Below are 17749 nucleotides of genomic sequence, written 5' to 3'. Positions count from 1 at the left end.
GGACTATGAAAAGAAGAACTCTTCCTCTCTTTATCACTCCAGGTAGCAATGTAGTTAACATTGTAGATATCCAAAGGGTAATCATCCACATCAGAGTTACTTTTCATTGAAATGACCAAGTGTGCCCTAAATGACTCGATTTCCCTTGGGTTTTTGCAAGTGTAAGCAGGCATTGCTCTGTGGATCTCGACCTACTTTCATTGTAAACGTTGCCTTCACAATTGCAACTTCCAGTCTTCCCCTTCACCCCCTCTTTCTTTGTTTCCCCTCTAATCCAAAGCAGCCCAATGTCTTACTGAAGATTTGGACCCCTGCAGGCTGGACCTCTGTGTTCCTTCCAGGCTTACCCAAAACTGTGTGAAACAAGACTGCGAACTGTTTGAACCTGTAAAACTTGGTGGCTTCAGCTTCCTACATCTTCCTGGATTCTGTAGTTAGTAAGAAATGAATTGCTACCGCCGTAACTCAGCAGTCAGGCCCAGTAAGAATAATAAAATTACAAATTCTTATGTTAAATAAATTCCTACTGTGCTTAAACTGTTCTATGTGTAAGAACTTCTACTGTATCCACAGTCTGTTACTAGGTGTTATCCTCCCGTTCTGTTTTGTGTGCTGATGTGTTCATAAACAAAAAGCAAATATATAGACTGAGGAAAAACCAATAATTTCAAGTAGTGTGGATTTGTGTGTGTATGAAAGAGACAGAAAGATTGTAAATAAAAAGATACCAGGGGAAGTGATACCTTTGGTGATAAAAGAATTGGTCACACTCTTAGGCGTATTTCTGGAGGTTCTGTTATCGTTTGCTGAAAATGTGCCTGTTTCTTGTCCAGCTAGTCTGAACATACCATCAGTTAGTAATCTGAAGCTGGCCTTAGTTCCCCATCAATATAACTAATGTGCTATATTAAAAAGTAAAGAGGTGAAGAAGCTAAGTTACTGTTTTAATATAGAATTTTAATGTTAAATTCTGGATCCCATTTATGCCTTTTTTGAGATATGTCATTGTGTTCCCTGCTCCCCCCCCCCCCCCCCCCCCCCCCCCAAAAAAAAAGCTCTGAAATCATGTATCATACCTGTAAAACGTAAAACTCAGGTCGCAGCCACTGTGATCATTTAAAAAACCCACAACCCTCAGTATTTTTTGTTTGAGATTATTAACCTGGTACCCTGACAAAATGGCAACATTTCATTACAATTTAATCATCACTGATTTCAAGTCAGCGTATGATCTCTCTTGGCTTTAGTCAGGAATTGTTGTGTAGGATGTGCAAATGCAGCATCGGTAGCACTGCACGCAGAGGCAGCTGAATTTCAAAGTGTGTCTTGTTACCCTAGGTCTTGCGAAGGGTTGTTAGTGTGATGTCACGCTGTATTTTAAATCCTTTAATGCTATCGGTTGCAGAAATATGATACATCAAATCCATCATAAAGTGTTAGAGCAACTCGAACCTTGCATCTCTTAGGGCTGATGTCAAGAAATGCTGTTCCTTTCCAGTCGGCTGAGTTCAGGCGAGTGAGATGATCTTTGCCTTTTTGACATTTTAGATGCCAAGCTCTGAGCCAGAGTGTGGGGAAGCTCCTCCCCCCGCTTTCTGTAGCAGCAGCAGAGATGAGCAAAGAATATGACTGAAATGTTCCTGCTTTAAGAGACTCTTGAATTTGGTCCAGGAGACTTTTGTTCTGTTTTCTTTGGTCTTGATAAACATCTATGATGGAAATAAAGGTTTGGGAAACCAGTGTTACAAACACAGGGGTATATGCTGCACGAAGTGTGCACATAATTAAAAAAATACAATATTTTCAATTTGAAAACAAGCTTCAGTGTACTTTTTTTGATTTCTAGATGAATACTGGCATTCAGGTTTGAACATTTAAATTATCAAATAACCTTTACCTCCAAGTGGTCTTTTTTTATCGAAGAATCTGGCAAAATATCACTAGATCTTTTCTGATGGAAATTTTTGCTTTAGTCTAAAAGGCATATCTGTTGTCAAAAATGTTTGCTTGAATGAAATCCAAATAGCTGTAGTTCCTTCTCTGGAAGGAAAGACTCATATAACATTTTAGATTTCCAGCATGAGTAATTTTTATGTGAGCATTATTTTGGCGTTCACTCGCTTACGTGTTGAGACTTTGGCAGCCTGTAAAGAATAGCTAAAACCTGCTTCATGGGTGAGACCCAAGTGCTATGTCCAGACGCAAACTACTCTGAAAATAATTGTATGGTAATGGAGGTTGCAGCATGCCGATGCCTGGGGCCCATTGACCCCGGGGTAGTAGAAATAAAGTCATAGCTGGGAATTAGGAGGAAGGTGTAAGAACATCGGTTGTTAGCAGGGGAGGAGCGATGGACGGGTACCCCGTGGATCACTGTTGTACAACCGCGGGGAGGACGGAGGATCCAGGAACTACATTTTGAACGATGGGGCTTCGGTCTCACCGTATGGCTCTGGTGATTTGTGTCGTTTCAGCGTTCACACTGCACGCTTCAGGGGAATTACAGCCCCCCCGGTATAACTATTCGTGTTATTCTCTCTGTTCTGTGTGCTCTTAAATTGTGGTAAGAACCTTGTGTAAAGCCTTCGTAAGCCTTTGTAAAGCCCTGCTGCCCCTTCCCCACCTGCGTACGGGGTGTGTTCAAGGCAGCACCCATGGACAGGGGAGCTGTTGTTGCTAACTGTCTAATTGTATGAAGTCTCTGTTTTCCCCACTTGGGAAAGGCCTTTTAATTGACTCTTTCTGCTGGCCAGCCCTCTCCCCAGCTCCACAGCCCCCCTGCGTGGTGCTGCCCACCTCCCGGCCCCCCCAGCCCGCCGGACCTGGAGAAGTATCAGCCTGGGGAAGGGGACACATTCGCTTTGAGGTTTGCCAAATAATTTTCTTTCCTGTCGGGGAGTGGGGGCGGGGGGAGCTTGTCTTACTTCCTTTAATGCTGCTTGTGGAGTTTTAATCAGTCATGCTTTTTTGAGCCCCTATTTCTTGCCCTGTGATCCGTCATCTAACTCGATTTTTCATTCCTGCTACAGAAAAAGTCTTTCTGTAATTTCCAATATTCAGCTTCATTTATCCCTTTTAGAAGAAATGTAGCTTTTTATAGCATGCTTTTCTCTCTCCAGTTTCTGTGAAGCCACGGGTGAGAAAGTGTCAAGCCTGAGGTAAAAAATTAGATTTAAAACCCCTGATCCAGGTCTGCTGGGTGAACCTCCTTCTGTAGCTGACTTCTGGGAGATTCTGGTCCAGAATGAGATTGGAAGAGCTGTCTGCGTGGATGGCAAGCCAGTATGACAGTGAGCATCACCTGCAGGAAACTTTTGAGGGGCCCTACCTTGTCTTGTTTGAGGCTGCCCTGCTCCCCTTGTAGGGTATTAGCAACAGCTTCTTTCCTTCCATAATCCTTCTCAAATGAACAGTCTTTCTGGCCCTCTTTTAGCCAGTCTCCTTTGATCAGGGAAGTGCTTAAGAAACAAACCTTTTTTCACTTCTCTGGTTGTTTTTGTGCGGTCACATCTGGACCAGTTTTAGTCTAGCTCTTGCCAGATCACAGAGAGAGCTTGCTCTGGTGCTTTACCGTGCTCCTTTTTGCTCCTGATAGGCCTTTTCTTAATTTTTCTCAGTGAAGACTTTGCTACTGATGAGATGCTGGTTTTGGGGGCATGAAGATTTCTGTATCTGCCTATTATAATTTAACTCCTGTTACCCAAAGGATCTTTTTCTAGTAACAGTATTATTTTGTGCTTCTTCCCTGGAGTGGCTTCCTTTGAAATTGGTAACCTTGCAGGCTCTTTGAGTTGACTCTTGCTTTTGGAGGCTCATCTTCCCTTGAATGTCCTAACGTTGGGGCAATAGATGATGGAGTTATCCACACCTTAAGCTCCTGTTTATTCCTGGAGATCATATTCCTCCTAAAACGGCTCATGTCTGTTCAGCAGCTTGTGCTCTGATGTCCCTGTGTTCCTTCTCTCCCTCCAACTCTTCTCTTGTTACTACAACTTCCCTTTTTTTTGATCCAGGACTCCACTTTTCAGACTTCTAGCATCAACCAAATGTTTTGTGTCTGCAGATGAAAATATGACTTTGTCATTCTTTCTTTTGCATTTCAGTTGACTCTGGATGATGTGAGCAAGCAGGATAGAGCCAGGTTATAAATGGTTATTTTCAGGTTTCCTTTGAAGAGTGCACCGCTCATAGTTTAGGTCCGTCTGCTCCCCTCTGGGAAGCGCCCTGGGGTTTCCCAGCCAACCCACAAGAACATTAACTCTTGCTCAAGCAAATACATCTGTAATTAGGAGTCTGTTTTTTGGATCTGATTTTGACCCTGATCCCTAGAGTTCCATAAAATGCATTGGAAAATCTGACTGGAGGACTGCAAAGGTAGGTGGTAAAGGCAACATGTGCTAGGGAGATTTGAGAGATTTTTCTAGGCTACTTTATGTGAAGCTTGATTCTTAGCTGTTGTTGCGAGTGGGGGGAAAATGGATGCACTAAGAGTGTTACAAAATAATTCAGTAACTATAAATAAAATTCAGTATAATCTGTAAGGCAATTTGAAAAGAGCTGTGAGAAAAGTGAGCTCTCGTGTTGGTGAGATTTCTTAGGCTGGCATCAAGCCTACTCCTTTGACACCGAGTTTTAGAGCGTGCCTAGAACACTCTGTACTTGGGAGGCTTGGTAGGATTTTTTATTTTCATTTTCGTTCTTTGGTATCATTTTAATTTCTTTAAGCCTCAAGTAAAGAAGGTGTATTGTTTTGTGGGTTGTTTTTTTTTAATGATCAAAAGGATTTGACAGAGGTGACTTTCTGATGGGCTTACTAAAATAGTAGCTGGACCTACTTCTTTCCATTGCATTCCTGTAGTAAAGGTTACAGATTAAAGCTTACAAACTGGAAAGATCATTAATGTGTGCACAGTCTTCTCTTACCCTATTGAAATTTGGGATTGCAGAGCAGCTTTGTGCAGTTGTATCCAAGATGTGCACAAGGGACGTAGTTTCCCTGAAATCTCTTAAACCATTTTGTCTTTATTTTTATATTCTTCTGTGGTTACCATTTAGGCATCTGTCAAGTGAATATCTGTGACTAAAGGATTTTCAGAAAGAGCAGAGATCTGGGGGGTTGTTTTGATGATGCCAGTCTGCACGGACTATCACCAAAAGCACGTAGGACAAATCCTTAGTTTTATCGGTTTTACAGTATTTTCATTTTGGAAGTCTCACTTCATGTTGCCACAGCTCTGAAGCGGCAACTGCCATAATGTCTAATGGTCTTACTCTTTCTGTGCATAGGGCAGAAACATGAGAAGCTCTCCATGCCAGAGAAGATACGGCAGAGGAGCAGGGGGAATTAATACTAGCAAGCTGTGCTGCGAAAGCGTGGAACAGTTGTGGATGGCCAATATTCACTGCATTGCTACAGTTAAAAAATCTGCTAAATAGAATTAGCAAGGAGTTATTGATTAAATGTTTAATTGGGGCTTTTTGATCCTTTAAAACCTATCCAATTAATCAAGTGAGATTGAAAGATAAGTGAAATTATGGCTAACTTTTTTCAGGATGAATCCACTTATTAATATTTTCATAGAATTGGGGGGGGGGGGGTTGGTAATAGAGGGTGTAGTACGATAGCTGAATTTCAGAAAAATCTTTAGCTGTTTTTTCTAGATAATCGCTTTACAGAGTACCTACGTAATTATTTGATGGTGTAGTGATAAAGAGACTGATGAGACACTGCACTGGATGGGCAGAGACCGATTAATTAGTCCCAACTTGCTTTTTTGGAGGAGACTGTCTTATTCTTGAGGATCTAATTCTAACAGCATCTGTCATGAAAATTGAAGAGTAGAAACTGCTCATCAGCAGTTTTGCTGACTAGCTCATTTGTTTTAGTGTAGTACTGCATATTTCTTCTGCAGAATATCATTCCCACAGTACATTGCTGCTTCAAAATTCATTTTTATTGCAAAAATGACTTGTTAATGCAGTTGTTGTTTTAAGGTGAGTTTCTGCAATAACGATGGAAGGCTTGTGTATTGGAATATTGAGCAAGGCTAGAACTAGGGTTTTTTTAATTAAAGATGAAACCCTGTACGCTCTGCGGTTAGATACCGATGAAAGTATTCCTAGCCTTTCCAGTAAGATTTATGGTCCTAAGAATATTTTGAGAGACAAAGTACTTGTACAAGACAAGTTGTCACTATTAGAACACAATGTTGTCATGTAATTAACTATCAGTAGGTTTCCAGGTTAGGTCTCCGCAGGCACAAGCTGCAGCCTTAACTTTAGTCAGTACTCTCAAATTCAAGTTTTCTGTGGCTTTGTGAAGATGTCAAGGCAGTGGTTTGTATTCAGGTCTCTTTTTCAAGGCTATACTCAGGAATTACTTCTGTCATTAACAGATTCTGGAAAAGGTAGGGATGAGTTTTGCAGCAAATTGCCAATATACGAGGCCTCAAGAATTTGTGTCTTAACGCTAAAGAAGTTCTGTAGTTTCTTAGACGTGCGCTAACGCATGTTCGTGCGTGGTGGGGAGGATAGGTTTTAGATGTATTAAATGGGAAGGCACATGATATCTGGTGTATCTTCATGACTAAGATTTGGAACAGGTATCAGAGGTGGATTGAGCACTAGGTACGTGTTGAAACTTGCAGGGCCACCTGCCATGCTAAGGAAAATGGCGAGGAGGGAGCAAGCCTGGAGGTTTCCAAACTGCAGTCTGTGCTACGTGAACCGTTCGAGATAGCGTGCGGTTGCAGCAGTGCTTGACTCCCTGTGCGATGGTCCTTGCCCAGGCTTCAGGCAAGATCCCTTAGCAGCCCTGCCCGAGCCAAGGACCTGAAGGTCCAGAATTGGCTGGCTGCATTTGCAGCCAAGGGGCTGGAAGCATCGGAGGACACCACCAGGACTTGGGTTTTGGGGCAGGGCAGGTGCTCCCAGCGTATGCTGCGGCAACTGATCATGGGTTTGCTCAGCCCTTTTGTGACTGTAGGAAGAGCTTTGTTCCGCTGTCGGCTGAAGACCCTTTCACACGCTTGCATCTCCTCAGGAACGGACAGACCTTGATTTTCATGTGCCGTGATGGACAGTACAGGAGATCCCAGATATTCAGATCCTGTAGTTATACAGAACTCTGGGTGCCTATGGCAATGCTTTTGTCTCCAGTGAAAGATTCAAGGTGACTTCTCTCTTTTATGGAGATGTTTTTGCTTTTTGCACCCAACTACCCACTTCTACCTCATCTGAACAGCTACTGTGTTTCAGCTGTCCACTTTAAAGGTTTTTGTTGTTGGGGTTTTTTTTGCAAAGCCAGAGATTTAGTATGCTGCCTAGAAGATATTACTTGATTTATGTGGTGCACTGGGCCAACCTGAAATAAAGGACTTCTGTTTAATCACAAATCAGGGCTTTTGTTGTACGTATAAAGGAACAGGTAGTTTAGCTCTTACTCTGATGCTATAAATTCAACAATCACAACTCTCTCTTGCTTTGTTTTAACTTATTGTAACACCCTAGTTGACTAAAACCACCTCATCTACTGCATGGGTTCAGCAGCACTTTCATTTTTTTGGTGGGTTTTGCGTGCATCAGCAAGAGGGAGGAGATCAGATTACAGATATTACCTGTGTAACTCTTTATCTGCTGCCTGAGTGACAGTCACTTGCTGCAAGAACCCACTGCCAATACTGGGATATCCTGTGCCCCTTGGGATGCTGAAGAAGTGTAAGGAAGATGGAGTGAGACTGTGAGGTGCAAGGTGCCGGTGAAGTGATGGGACAGGGATGGTATTTTGAGTGTTGAAAAGGTGCAGTAGGAAAATGGAAGAAGTGGACAATGGACTCTGGCTTTCTTGCTTACTTAAGATCCAGCATGCATTTGAGAGCTGCTGCTGCGGTGGATGGTCCTGGTAGCACTTGCCAAGCAAAGTTACAAAATCCTAAAGTAGTCGCACCTGAGTTTTTGTCACTTGCAAGCAAGGTCATCAAATTTTCATGCCCACCTGGCAAAACAAGTTCCATTTGCATGATAAACACTGATTATCCACAGATAATGTCATACCTGACCTCTAACAAATTCTTGAACTTGCACTCCCCGGCAGTGTGTGTTTTAAAAAGCTGGTTTGGCCACATGTTAGCATAGCACGGCTGTTACTTAATTTAACAAGAGTTAATTAAGCTGATATCTTATTGATGAGTGTATTGGAAAAACATACGTATTTGGGAAAGTGTATGACTGGACTGTACCTCAACTTTGTTCTGTTGTTTTTGGTTAAAACAAATGTTTGGCCCTTGATAGCCTTCCTACTGTTACCGTTTTCCTAGTGGTTTTCTTTTTTCTTTAATGTTGCTGTTTTCCTGTGCTTAAAATAGTTGTGTGTGTGGTTTGGATGGCTGGTTGAAAGCCTTTGATATCAATACTGTATTCTTGCCGTCTTCACTGAGTAATGACAGTCGGCCAAAATGCACGTGTGGCTGACCATGACCATTGCTTTTCACATGTCGGCTGTCTTGCATCTATGTTTTGCAAAAATGTCCAGTTGTATTTGAAAATTTCTCATTATTTCTGTAATACTTGCTCTACAGCCTGTTAAAATTATGGCTGTCTTTTCATTTTAAATTTATAGAAGTTAGCCTATTTGATGAGGGAACTTCCTATGACCCAAGGCATAAGCTTTGCTTATTATTTATGCCGATTGGTGGTTTGAGAGCAGGAGGCCAAAGTATTTGTGGGGGAGATAAAAGTCACCTCCTGCGTTTCTGGCTGCCCTCTCTCACTATAACCGTAGCTGAGAACCAGGTGCTGCAGCCCTGCGTGATGCCAGCTGCCTCCCACCATGGTGTGCCAGTCTCACGCCAGTTAAAAGGAGAAGATTGCAAGTCAGGAGCTGTGTCCTTATGTGACACTGGGATGGGAACAAAATCCAGGCTGCTGACAACGTGTTTAATGTTTTAGGCTTCCTTTTTTTTCCATCATGTGTTTCAGAAGCATAGTGGTAGCTTTTAAAATGCATAAAATAGAGGATGGTATTTATCTCTCCCTAGTAAACTTTATTAGTGCCTTCGCCCTGTCAGAGTGCTAAGTGGAATTCAAACCCCAAAGTCCAGGAAATTATGAGGTAAGGACCAGCACAAACCTTAATGTAATCTTAATTCTGCCCAAGGACCTGATGATACCTGTTGGAACAGTTCAGTAACAGGAGTACCATAAAAAGCAGGTGTGAAAAACTGAGAAAATAACATTTTTGTTTGCATTTTCAGCTTTCATTGTATATGTTCCAGCTTAAAGTAGCTGGGAAATACTTTAGCAAAGGATAGCGTACCTGTCAGCTCGCAGCAAGTGCTGCCTTCAAGGAAGCAAGTGGACCTCTTTAAGGATGGGATTTGTTAGGTTGCATTGTTAATGGCAAATAAGGTTTTCTTCTCACGTGCGTTGCCGATGATGTGATGTGATGCGACGCAACGTGACAGTGGGTAGTTGGTGGGCGCAACAAGATGTCATGGAGTGAAGGAATCCTCCAATCAAAGGTGGAGAATTTGTAACATTTAGTGCGTCTGAGAACATTTTAAGATGTACAGCAGGAACATTTGCTGGAACTCTTTTTTGCTTTAGACGACTAACCCAAAATTGGCTGTGGCCCATGGTGGCTCTGCTTTCTTCCTAGGGGTGTTGTAGTGCTTGTAACATGGAAAGACGCTGTTCTTAAAGAAGGTTTCAGCTGCACTTTGGTGCTTATATTACCGTAACCTCTTATTTCCAATTTAAGTTGTGAGGATTTTGCTACCCTTCACATTTCTGAAGGATGTTTCTGCTTGTAAGGTCTTCAGATACTTTGTATGTTAACTACATTTAATAAATATTTTTTCAGTATTGTCATGCAACAGATTTTCTTCTTTTTTTTTTTTAGAGCAGGGAAGGCATGTGTCTAGGAGTCTAACGGTATGATGTTCCCCTGGGATACAGGAGACCTGGATTTTAATTCCCTTGACCTGGAAGACAAGAATAGGCATACTGAGTCAAATCAGGGTTCATTTTGTATTCATCTACTATTCTGTCTCAGGCAGGGCCAGTACTAGGTGAATAAGGTATCAACAGCTCAGGAGCAGAACGGTACTTCGGTCTTTTCAGCTTTTTGATGTCTGCCTCTTTATGTTTAGTAATGCTTGATGTACTTTTCTTACATAAATTCATCTAATGAGAGATCAGATCTCTCATGTCTCAGAAGGTAGACTCAATTCCTTTCATAAAATAAAAAGGGAAATATTTATGCGAGGCTGCAGCTGGCGATGTTCCGAGGCTGATCCCAGGCTAGCTTGGCAGCGGCACATGCCTCTTCAGATCTGAGCCCAGGTCTCCATGGCTTCCTTGGGCATGGGGACTGGACTGGAAGCGAGTGGTGTTCCTGACAGAGCGCGATAGGTGGTTTCTGTAAGAAATGGTGTGACTTCAGGAGAGGATTCGTAGTTGAACAGTCTGAAAAACTGTAGATACCTTTCTTAAACCTGAAGGCAGTCCAAGACTACCTTTACACTTTCTGCTGACCACCACTTATCTCAGTATTTTCCGTGGAGCTTGTTCAAAGGAGCGCACTGTAGGGCGAAGTGAATCCCAGTGAGGTCCTGGAAGTTGCAGCCTCACAGGCTCTCTATGGATTTAGCTGTCAGCGTTTAATTTCCTTTCATCGTGTTTGGTTCCATTTTCTCAGAGGGAGGTGAAGACTGTGCAGGCTAACAGAGCCTTTCCCACATACTAAACGTTTTCAGCTTTTTTCTTGTTGGCATTGATGGATCGGCTGTACTTCCAATGGAAAATTTAACTCCCCATGTGAACTTAAGAGTGCATTGACCCAACTTCGAGATGAGTCCGTACGCTGCCCTCGGGACATTCCCTGAACACCTGTCCTGAACCCCGATGCCTGGGACAGTCTCAGATTCAACATACAAACGCAATGTTGTCCTACTGACCCGCAGTGGCTGTCTTACGAGACCGCCTACAGGTTGTCTAGCATCAGATGCCTAGCTGCATATGACAGCTTCTTTTTTAATGCTTCACATCGCTCAGCACAGGTAGAATTAAGCCCTTAATAACATTTTCATTATTGCTTTCCCAGTAGGACACTGGGTGTCAGCAAATTGCAAAATAAGCTGAGCCAGTAAAGGAGTTTTGGAATACTTGCAGAGTTCCTTTTGGAGAGGAGAGACCTGAGCTCCTGCGATTTGTTGGGTTTGGGAAGCACTTGCTAATGTTAGCTAAAAGCCTTTCCTCCCCTGCAATACTCTGCTCTCTTGTCACACGACCTTCCTCTACTATCTCTACAAAACGGCTTTCATGCAATCTGGCGTGTCAGCTGTTGCCTTTGTGCATTGTGTTGGGTCTGGGATAAAGCGTAAGCTCTACAGGCCTGGTGCTTTATAGTACGGCATGAACGCTGATGGTGCTCTGGTTAAGAAAAAAGCAACCAAGCAAACTTACAATTAACAATAACTAATCAGATTTGGGAACTGTGAGCTCCTACAAGTAGCTGCATTTTTAAAGGTTTTCTTTTTCTTGCCCCTTTTAAAGCTCCTCGCTTTGGTGTTTTTGTTATGGAAAACTGCATTGGTAGGGAACAGACTTGTGTGTACATCTTAGTATTATATGATTTATCTTCAGAAAGCTAATTAGTGCTTGAAGTAGAAGCTAATCTACTTCACAAGTGTAATTTACATCCCTTGTCTTAGAAACAGCAGCAAGCAACCACACTGCAGGACATCACCTTAAGAAAGAACAAGTACTGGTCTTTTTCTGTACATCTTTTCTGTATGTTCCTATTTCTAGAAGCTTTTTCTGCTGCCCTAATGTGTGTCAGTGTGAACGCTGTGCAGAGACAGTACAAGCCGCTGCAGCAGAGCTCCTCCGGGGAGGTAGCTTAATCAGCCCTAGGGTGAGTTCTTAAATAAGGGAGGTGACAGACTGTAGAAAAGAGGCAGAGATGTGAAATCTTTAAAAAGAGGAATATGACTCTACCTTCGGGGGGGGGGGGGGGGCAATTCTATTACACACTGTAAGCATAAATAGAAAGCAATTCTATTATATGTTGTGGGCTGTAAGTCGAGCATCCATCCTGACTTCCCTTGCTGTAGAGAGCAGTTAGAAATCAAACTCACATGGACCCTCTAAAGTACAGAACAAAAAAACCCCAACTGTGCTATAATCAAGCACCAGGGTGCTGACAGAACCTCCCTGGTGCAGATCAGTACTAAGACCACGATCCATCCTCTTGAGAAATACATTTTGTGTGTTAGTTTGCTTGGTTTTTACTCAAAAGCCTGTTGGTTTAGGCATGAATTAGCAAGGCAGCGTTGGCACTGTGAGTAAGCGTAACATGCCTTCCATCAGCAATCCTGTTTTCAAACACTTTTCGGAGCTGACTACAGGTATTGGCGTGGGCACTAAGCATCTTTACTTGCGGCAGCCTACGTATCTCATTTTGAGAAGGGCCAAAAGCCTCAGCCAAGGCACCGGGTGATGTAAAAATGAAGACGCTCCAGCTCTGGCTGTAATCAGCGTGCTGTCGAGTTCTATCAGCCTTTGGAAGCAGAGGGGAGGAGAAAATAGAAAATGGAGTGCCGAGGAGCTGAAAACGGAAGCCGATGCACGGGTTGACCTCCGCGTGTTTGTTCTTCGTTGACAGATTGATGACGCCTGGGAGCGAAATTCGCTTTGTCCACAAGCACATGGGGCTGGTGCCGGGCTGGGGAGGAGCTGCCCGGCTGGTGGGCATCGTCGGCAGCGCGGCTGCCCTCCGGCTGCTGAGCGGGGCTGCCCGGCTGGACCCCGAGAGCGCGCTGCGCCTTGGGCTCTCCGAGGAGACGCTGTCCTCTTCAGATGAAACTGGAGCGCTGGAAGAAGCCCGAGCCTGGCTGAGTGGGTACACGGAGGGTCCAGCCAGCGTGATTCGGGCTGCGAAAGAGGTGGTGACAGCGGGAAGGGAGCTACCGGTGGAAGCTGCCCTAAGGAGAGAGAAGGACGTTTTCGGAACTGTGTGGGGTGGGCCTGCCAATTTGCAGGCGTTGGTTAGAAGACCAAAACATAAATGACAGTCAGCGCAGTAAGAAATGTTCTTGACCTTTTTGCAAACAAAGCTTTCGCTAAAGCAGGCATTAAATGGAATCGTTTAAGGGCTTGTTCATTTAAGCTGGCGCTAACGTTCTTGTCACTCACGTCAGGCAGACACATTTGGTGTGCAACCACAGAGAAATGCCCAGCAGATTCTTTACTGTCCTAATCACCCGCTGAATGGCGATCAGTGAAATCAGTATGTAAAGGTAAATATTGTGCTGAGAATAGAACTACAATTCTTTTGGAATGAGACTGAAGAGTATTTTCTTTGGAGTTAATTTTGTTTTTCTAACTGGTATGGAAACGAATTGCTTGAAAAATAGGAGGTTTATTTGTTTGCAGAACAGGTGCGTCTAAAGCTGCGACATATGAGTTCCCCAACATGAGACCAGTGTCTAAGAAGCTTTGGAGGGATGATAACTGGTGAGATGATAGTTTTTATTTTTTTCATCTTCAGTCAGTTCTTTGCGTAATTGCTGAGAAAGTAGCCAAGGATACTTCAGCTTCAATGGTGATTTTTACAGGAGCAGCTCTTAACTCCCTGAGGAGCTTATAGGCCTCATTCACTGACAGTGATTCAGGTCTTTAAATGCATTTAGGTTTCTTCCCACTGCTCGAGGAACCAACCACCCACATACGCATCTGCACATTCCCATAGCCTGGACCGGTGCTGCTGAGCACATGCAAAGCTGCTGACCCGATCCGGTGCTGCTGAGCACATGCAAAGCTGCTGACCCGATTCTTTACATAGAATCTAGTTGAAATCTTGGAAGGCCATGATGTATCACGCTCCCAAGTGGGATGTCCTTGACTGACTGGGTGGCCTGAGTACTTCACCATTCTGGAACGACTTGTGCGTGGATCTGTCTACATCTTACTTCAGAGTATTTTTACTGGTAGGGCATATTTGGGCTGACCAGAAGATTTGAAACTCAGACTCCACTTCATGCCAGTGACTGTGCAAGTAATTAGATAACTCAGTGGGCAGGGTTTTCCCTTTAGAAATCAGAAACTGGCACCGAGTCCCTGCTTTGGCAGGTGATTCTTAAAATGGAACATCTGTGAGAGCAAACCCAGGCAGACATATCTGTGTCGGAGAGTTTCCTCTACTGTTGGTTAGGATGCACTTGTCTCTAAATCAGCAGGGGCTGAGATCTGAGCTCAGGGGAGCACGTGAAGGAGGAAAATTTGGGCTATGCAACATTGACATATATTCTCGCTCCGACAGGGCATAACTAACTCTAGACGTGTGGAATAAGCTCTCTTAGGAAAAGGAGGTGATTCCTTGGGTGGAAATCCCTGTTACAACTTCTACTGTGGCAGGATTCCCGAGTTTTAGACAGTGAGGTAACTGTGCATGTGTTTGAAGATCTTGGGACAGATCAATGACGGGAATTAGGCTCGATTGCCTGTTAAGATTCTGCAGCTTTTGAGCAGATGCTGGGCTCTGCTGGGGATGTTTTACTATATGGCTTTCACAGCAGGGAGTGTGTATAGCCTGAAGCAACCAAAAGAAATGCTGAAGAAAGGGATGGGAGGATAAGGAACTTACACTGCCCTGTTGATTCTGCCTGTCTGCATTCACACCTGAAACTGCTGCTGGAGGAAGATTTCAAATTTCTCTTTCCCCAAAAGAAAGTTCAGTTTTCACTTCCATGTTAGAGACAGGTATGGGAACATGGGGAAAGAGTAGTGTTCTGGTTTGTGCCTCTTCCCCCCCCCGCCCCTTCCCCATTTTTATCCGCTAGCTCAGTTGTTAGTTCCATGTGCAGCTGGGTTCTTGCCCTTGCTCTAAAGGACTTCAAACCCATTACTTCTGAAATATGGGTGTTTTAATATAGTCAGGCAGTACTTGACTGTTTAGTAATGAACCTGTTCCGCTTTTCCTGAAGTTCCTCAAGACTCGTGAGGGATTCCAGACTGCCAACGTCACTGAACCTTCAGAGTGGGCTCCACTCCATGCTCCTCTGCTTTGAAGCACTGTCGTGAGTCAAAAAACCGTGCTTTAAAGAGCAACTGGTTATGTCTTTGCTAGTAGTAAGAATAAACTTGCCATTACTAATACTGTCATTATGATTTTTAAATGGGTGTGAAAATTGCTTAGAACCTGAGAGAGATCCTTGAATCATTTGGATGTTGTTTTTTTTTTCTTTTTCAGGTTTGCCAGGCTGTAAGGCTCATTAGTGTATTCAGTGCAATGGGTGATATAAATATGAAAGGGAGGAAATTATAGCAGAAAAGCAGAATCTGTTTTACTTGCATGTTTTGAACTAGACCTGTGCTGCCAGTAAGTGAAACTCAGTATGTATACCTATTGGGGACCTCTTTATATGAGCTTGCTTTTCATTTCACCAAATGCATTTCCCCAGCCCTCCTCTCTGATTTGTATCAAAGGCCAATGTTTGTTTCTAAGAACAGGACCAATAATTAGCTAGTACTGAGACACTTTCAGATAAGGGAACAGAAACTCGTTTTGTTGGAATCACAAATATACCACACATAGCTACAGGAGGTTCTGAAGATAACTACACGTGTTTGTTTTGATCAAGGATTTTGTGAGCAGCCTAATGCGGTATTCTCTGGTTTCTTTTCTGTTTTAAAAGCAAGCACAGCTCTTCGTATGAAAACCGGCCTAAGTAAATTACCATGAGTGCTAGCATGAGAGCTCCAGACTGAGTGAGATTAAATGGAATTCCATTTTACCAATTTCAAACCTAAATGCTTTATTTCATAAAATACTTGATCATCTTAAAGTGACAAATACCTGCAGCCAGCACCTGATAAGCGTTTATATTTTCTTTACAGTTATTAAAGACTACAAGCTTCATCTCGGTTTTTGTTCCCCTTCAGAAATGGCCTAAAACCAAACAAGCACTAAATGCACAAAATAAATTAGAAACCTCAAAACTGATACTCCCAGTCTCCTAATTAATCAGCGTGCTAGCTTTTGTGTTTCCTAGGGTTTAGTTTGCCAGCTCCCTCCTCAGCAAACTAGGTTTCCAGTTACATTGTGAAATGCGGGTCTTGTTCTCTTGCCTCTGTGCACTGGGACAGCCCGAGTGCTTCATGGGGGTGTGGATTCTGTGCCAAGCGTTTGAAAGTTGGATTCTAGAGATTGCTTTTAGCAATATAGATACTTTATCATATTTGCTGCTGACAGAAATATACTTACCAAATGGGCAGTCTAGGCAAGCTAGGTGTTCTTGCTGAATGCTTGGTTCACTATGTGATTTTTTTTTTTAACCGTGACATAGGATTCCTATGTCTGTGGTTATCTGTTCTGGAAATGAAGAGATGCAGTAGATTTTATAGTACTTTAATTTCCTTTCCATTCTGCTCCACTGTGCATTTCTCTAGCTATGCTGTACAAGCTGAAAATCACTTAATGCAAGGAGTAACAGAAAACCACATAATGCAGTGTGGCTGTGGCTTAGCTAAAATTGACAGAGAACCCATCTCCTACTGAAGGTAATGGTTTAAATATAGGATGGGAATTACTGGTTACTACTTTTTCCTCGCTTGATCTGGGGAGTGCATTTGCTACTCTGATGATTGGCTATTAAGCTCTCACCAGCCTTACTTTAACTAATTTTAGTACTTCACAGCTGCAGTCGGCCAGCAAGAGCCAAAAGCAGCATTATGGGTGTTTGGCTGAACAGAGGTCTGCCTCTCTTGCTTTGGTCAAGAACCCCCAAGGGTAATCACTGATAAAATTATTTGTAGACTGTTTTGGCCGAAAATCCTGAAATTAAGTATATAGGGAGTCAAGTTCTTGTATTTTGTTTCTTGCTTTCTGCAATAGTACATACCCTCACATGAAGTAAAATGTGCGCACATAGCAGAAGTGTTCTTTCTGAAGGTTTTTGCAGCACAAAGGCAGGCTTTGATTAGAGCCACTGTGTGCTAACTCAAAACAGAAATAAGACAGCTGACAACTAACAAATAGAAGAAAAAAGCATTCCATCCTCTTTCCTTCTGAAGTCCATGTTAATGAGCTGGCTTATTTCGTTGTGGAACAGGAAGGTGATTGTAAAAAATCTGTGATCAAGAGCATCCGTTCCTAGCTGAGAAAGAAGGTAATCTTCCTTCTTCCAGCTTAGTCTCTTCTGCACTTGCCTTTGTTCACTGACCCACTGATCTCACCTGTGGGCAGAGGAAACAAACTGGAGGCCTGGCACAGCTTTGCCCAAGATTTGACATGGCAGCCATCATTACAGTAAGGAGAATATTTTAGAAATTTAAGTCTACCATTTTTAAAAATCAGCCCTTTTAGTTCCCTTCAGATGGTTGTTTGCCTACAACAACTTTTGTCTGAAGATGCGTAGTACCTATGTATCAGCTACTGTCCCTTTCTATTCAAGGATATGTGTACTAAGAATTGGAGTTCAATTAGCCTTATTTTAAAGATTGAGTCCAGAGTCAGCTAATGCTGTTTCTCAATTTGAAAAAAATGTAAAACAACTGCCATAGACAGGAAAGACAAGCTGTGCTTTTCAAGATCTGGCTTCCAACCTTCCCTGATACACAGCAGTCAGTTTGTAGCAATGTAGGAGACACATTTCTAGTACAAGCACAAAACTACCTTTTCTATGCTGCCACTAGTTTTGCTATGAAGAACAGATAAAAAGCAATATAGTCCTTAATATCTGTCTTCTCT

At 42.9% G+C, this 17749-nt stretch overlaps 1 protein-coding gene across 5 annotated transcripts in view; it reads left to right on the top strand.

Moving 5' to 3' along the window:
- The window catches only part of ECHDC1 (ethylmalonyl-CoA decarboxylase 1), a 39300-nt gene extending 25497 nt beyond the window's left edge, over positions 1–13803 (top strand). For all 5 annotated transcript variants that reach the window (XM_049818247.1, XM_049818249.1, XM_049818248.1 and 2 more), the window contains one exon: positions 12665–13803. In XM_049818247.1, coding sequence (XP_049674204.1) covers positions 12665–13070 — 406 coding nt within the window. In that variant the 3' untranslated portion in view covers positions 13071–13803. The remainder of the gene's footprint in view (positions 1–12664) is intronic.
- Positions 13804–17749: the final 3946 nt, after the last annotated feature.

This window comes from Accipiter gentilis, chromosome 15, assembly GCF_929443795.1.
Source record: "Accipiter gentilis chromosome 15, bAccGen1.1, whole genome shotgun sequence".
Taxonomy (NCBI): domain Eukaryota; kingdom Metazoa; phylum Chordata; class Aves; order Accipitriformes; family Accipitridae; genus Astur; species Astur gentilis.
The sequence above is the reverse complement of the archived record's forward strand: the minus strand, read 5'-3'. Positions and strand labels throughout refer to the sequence as shown.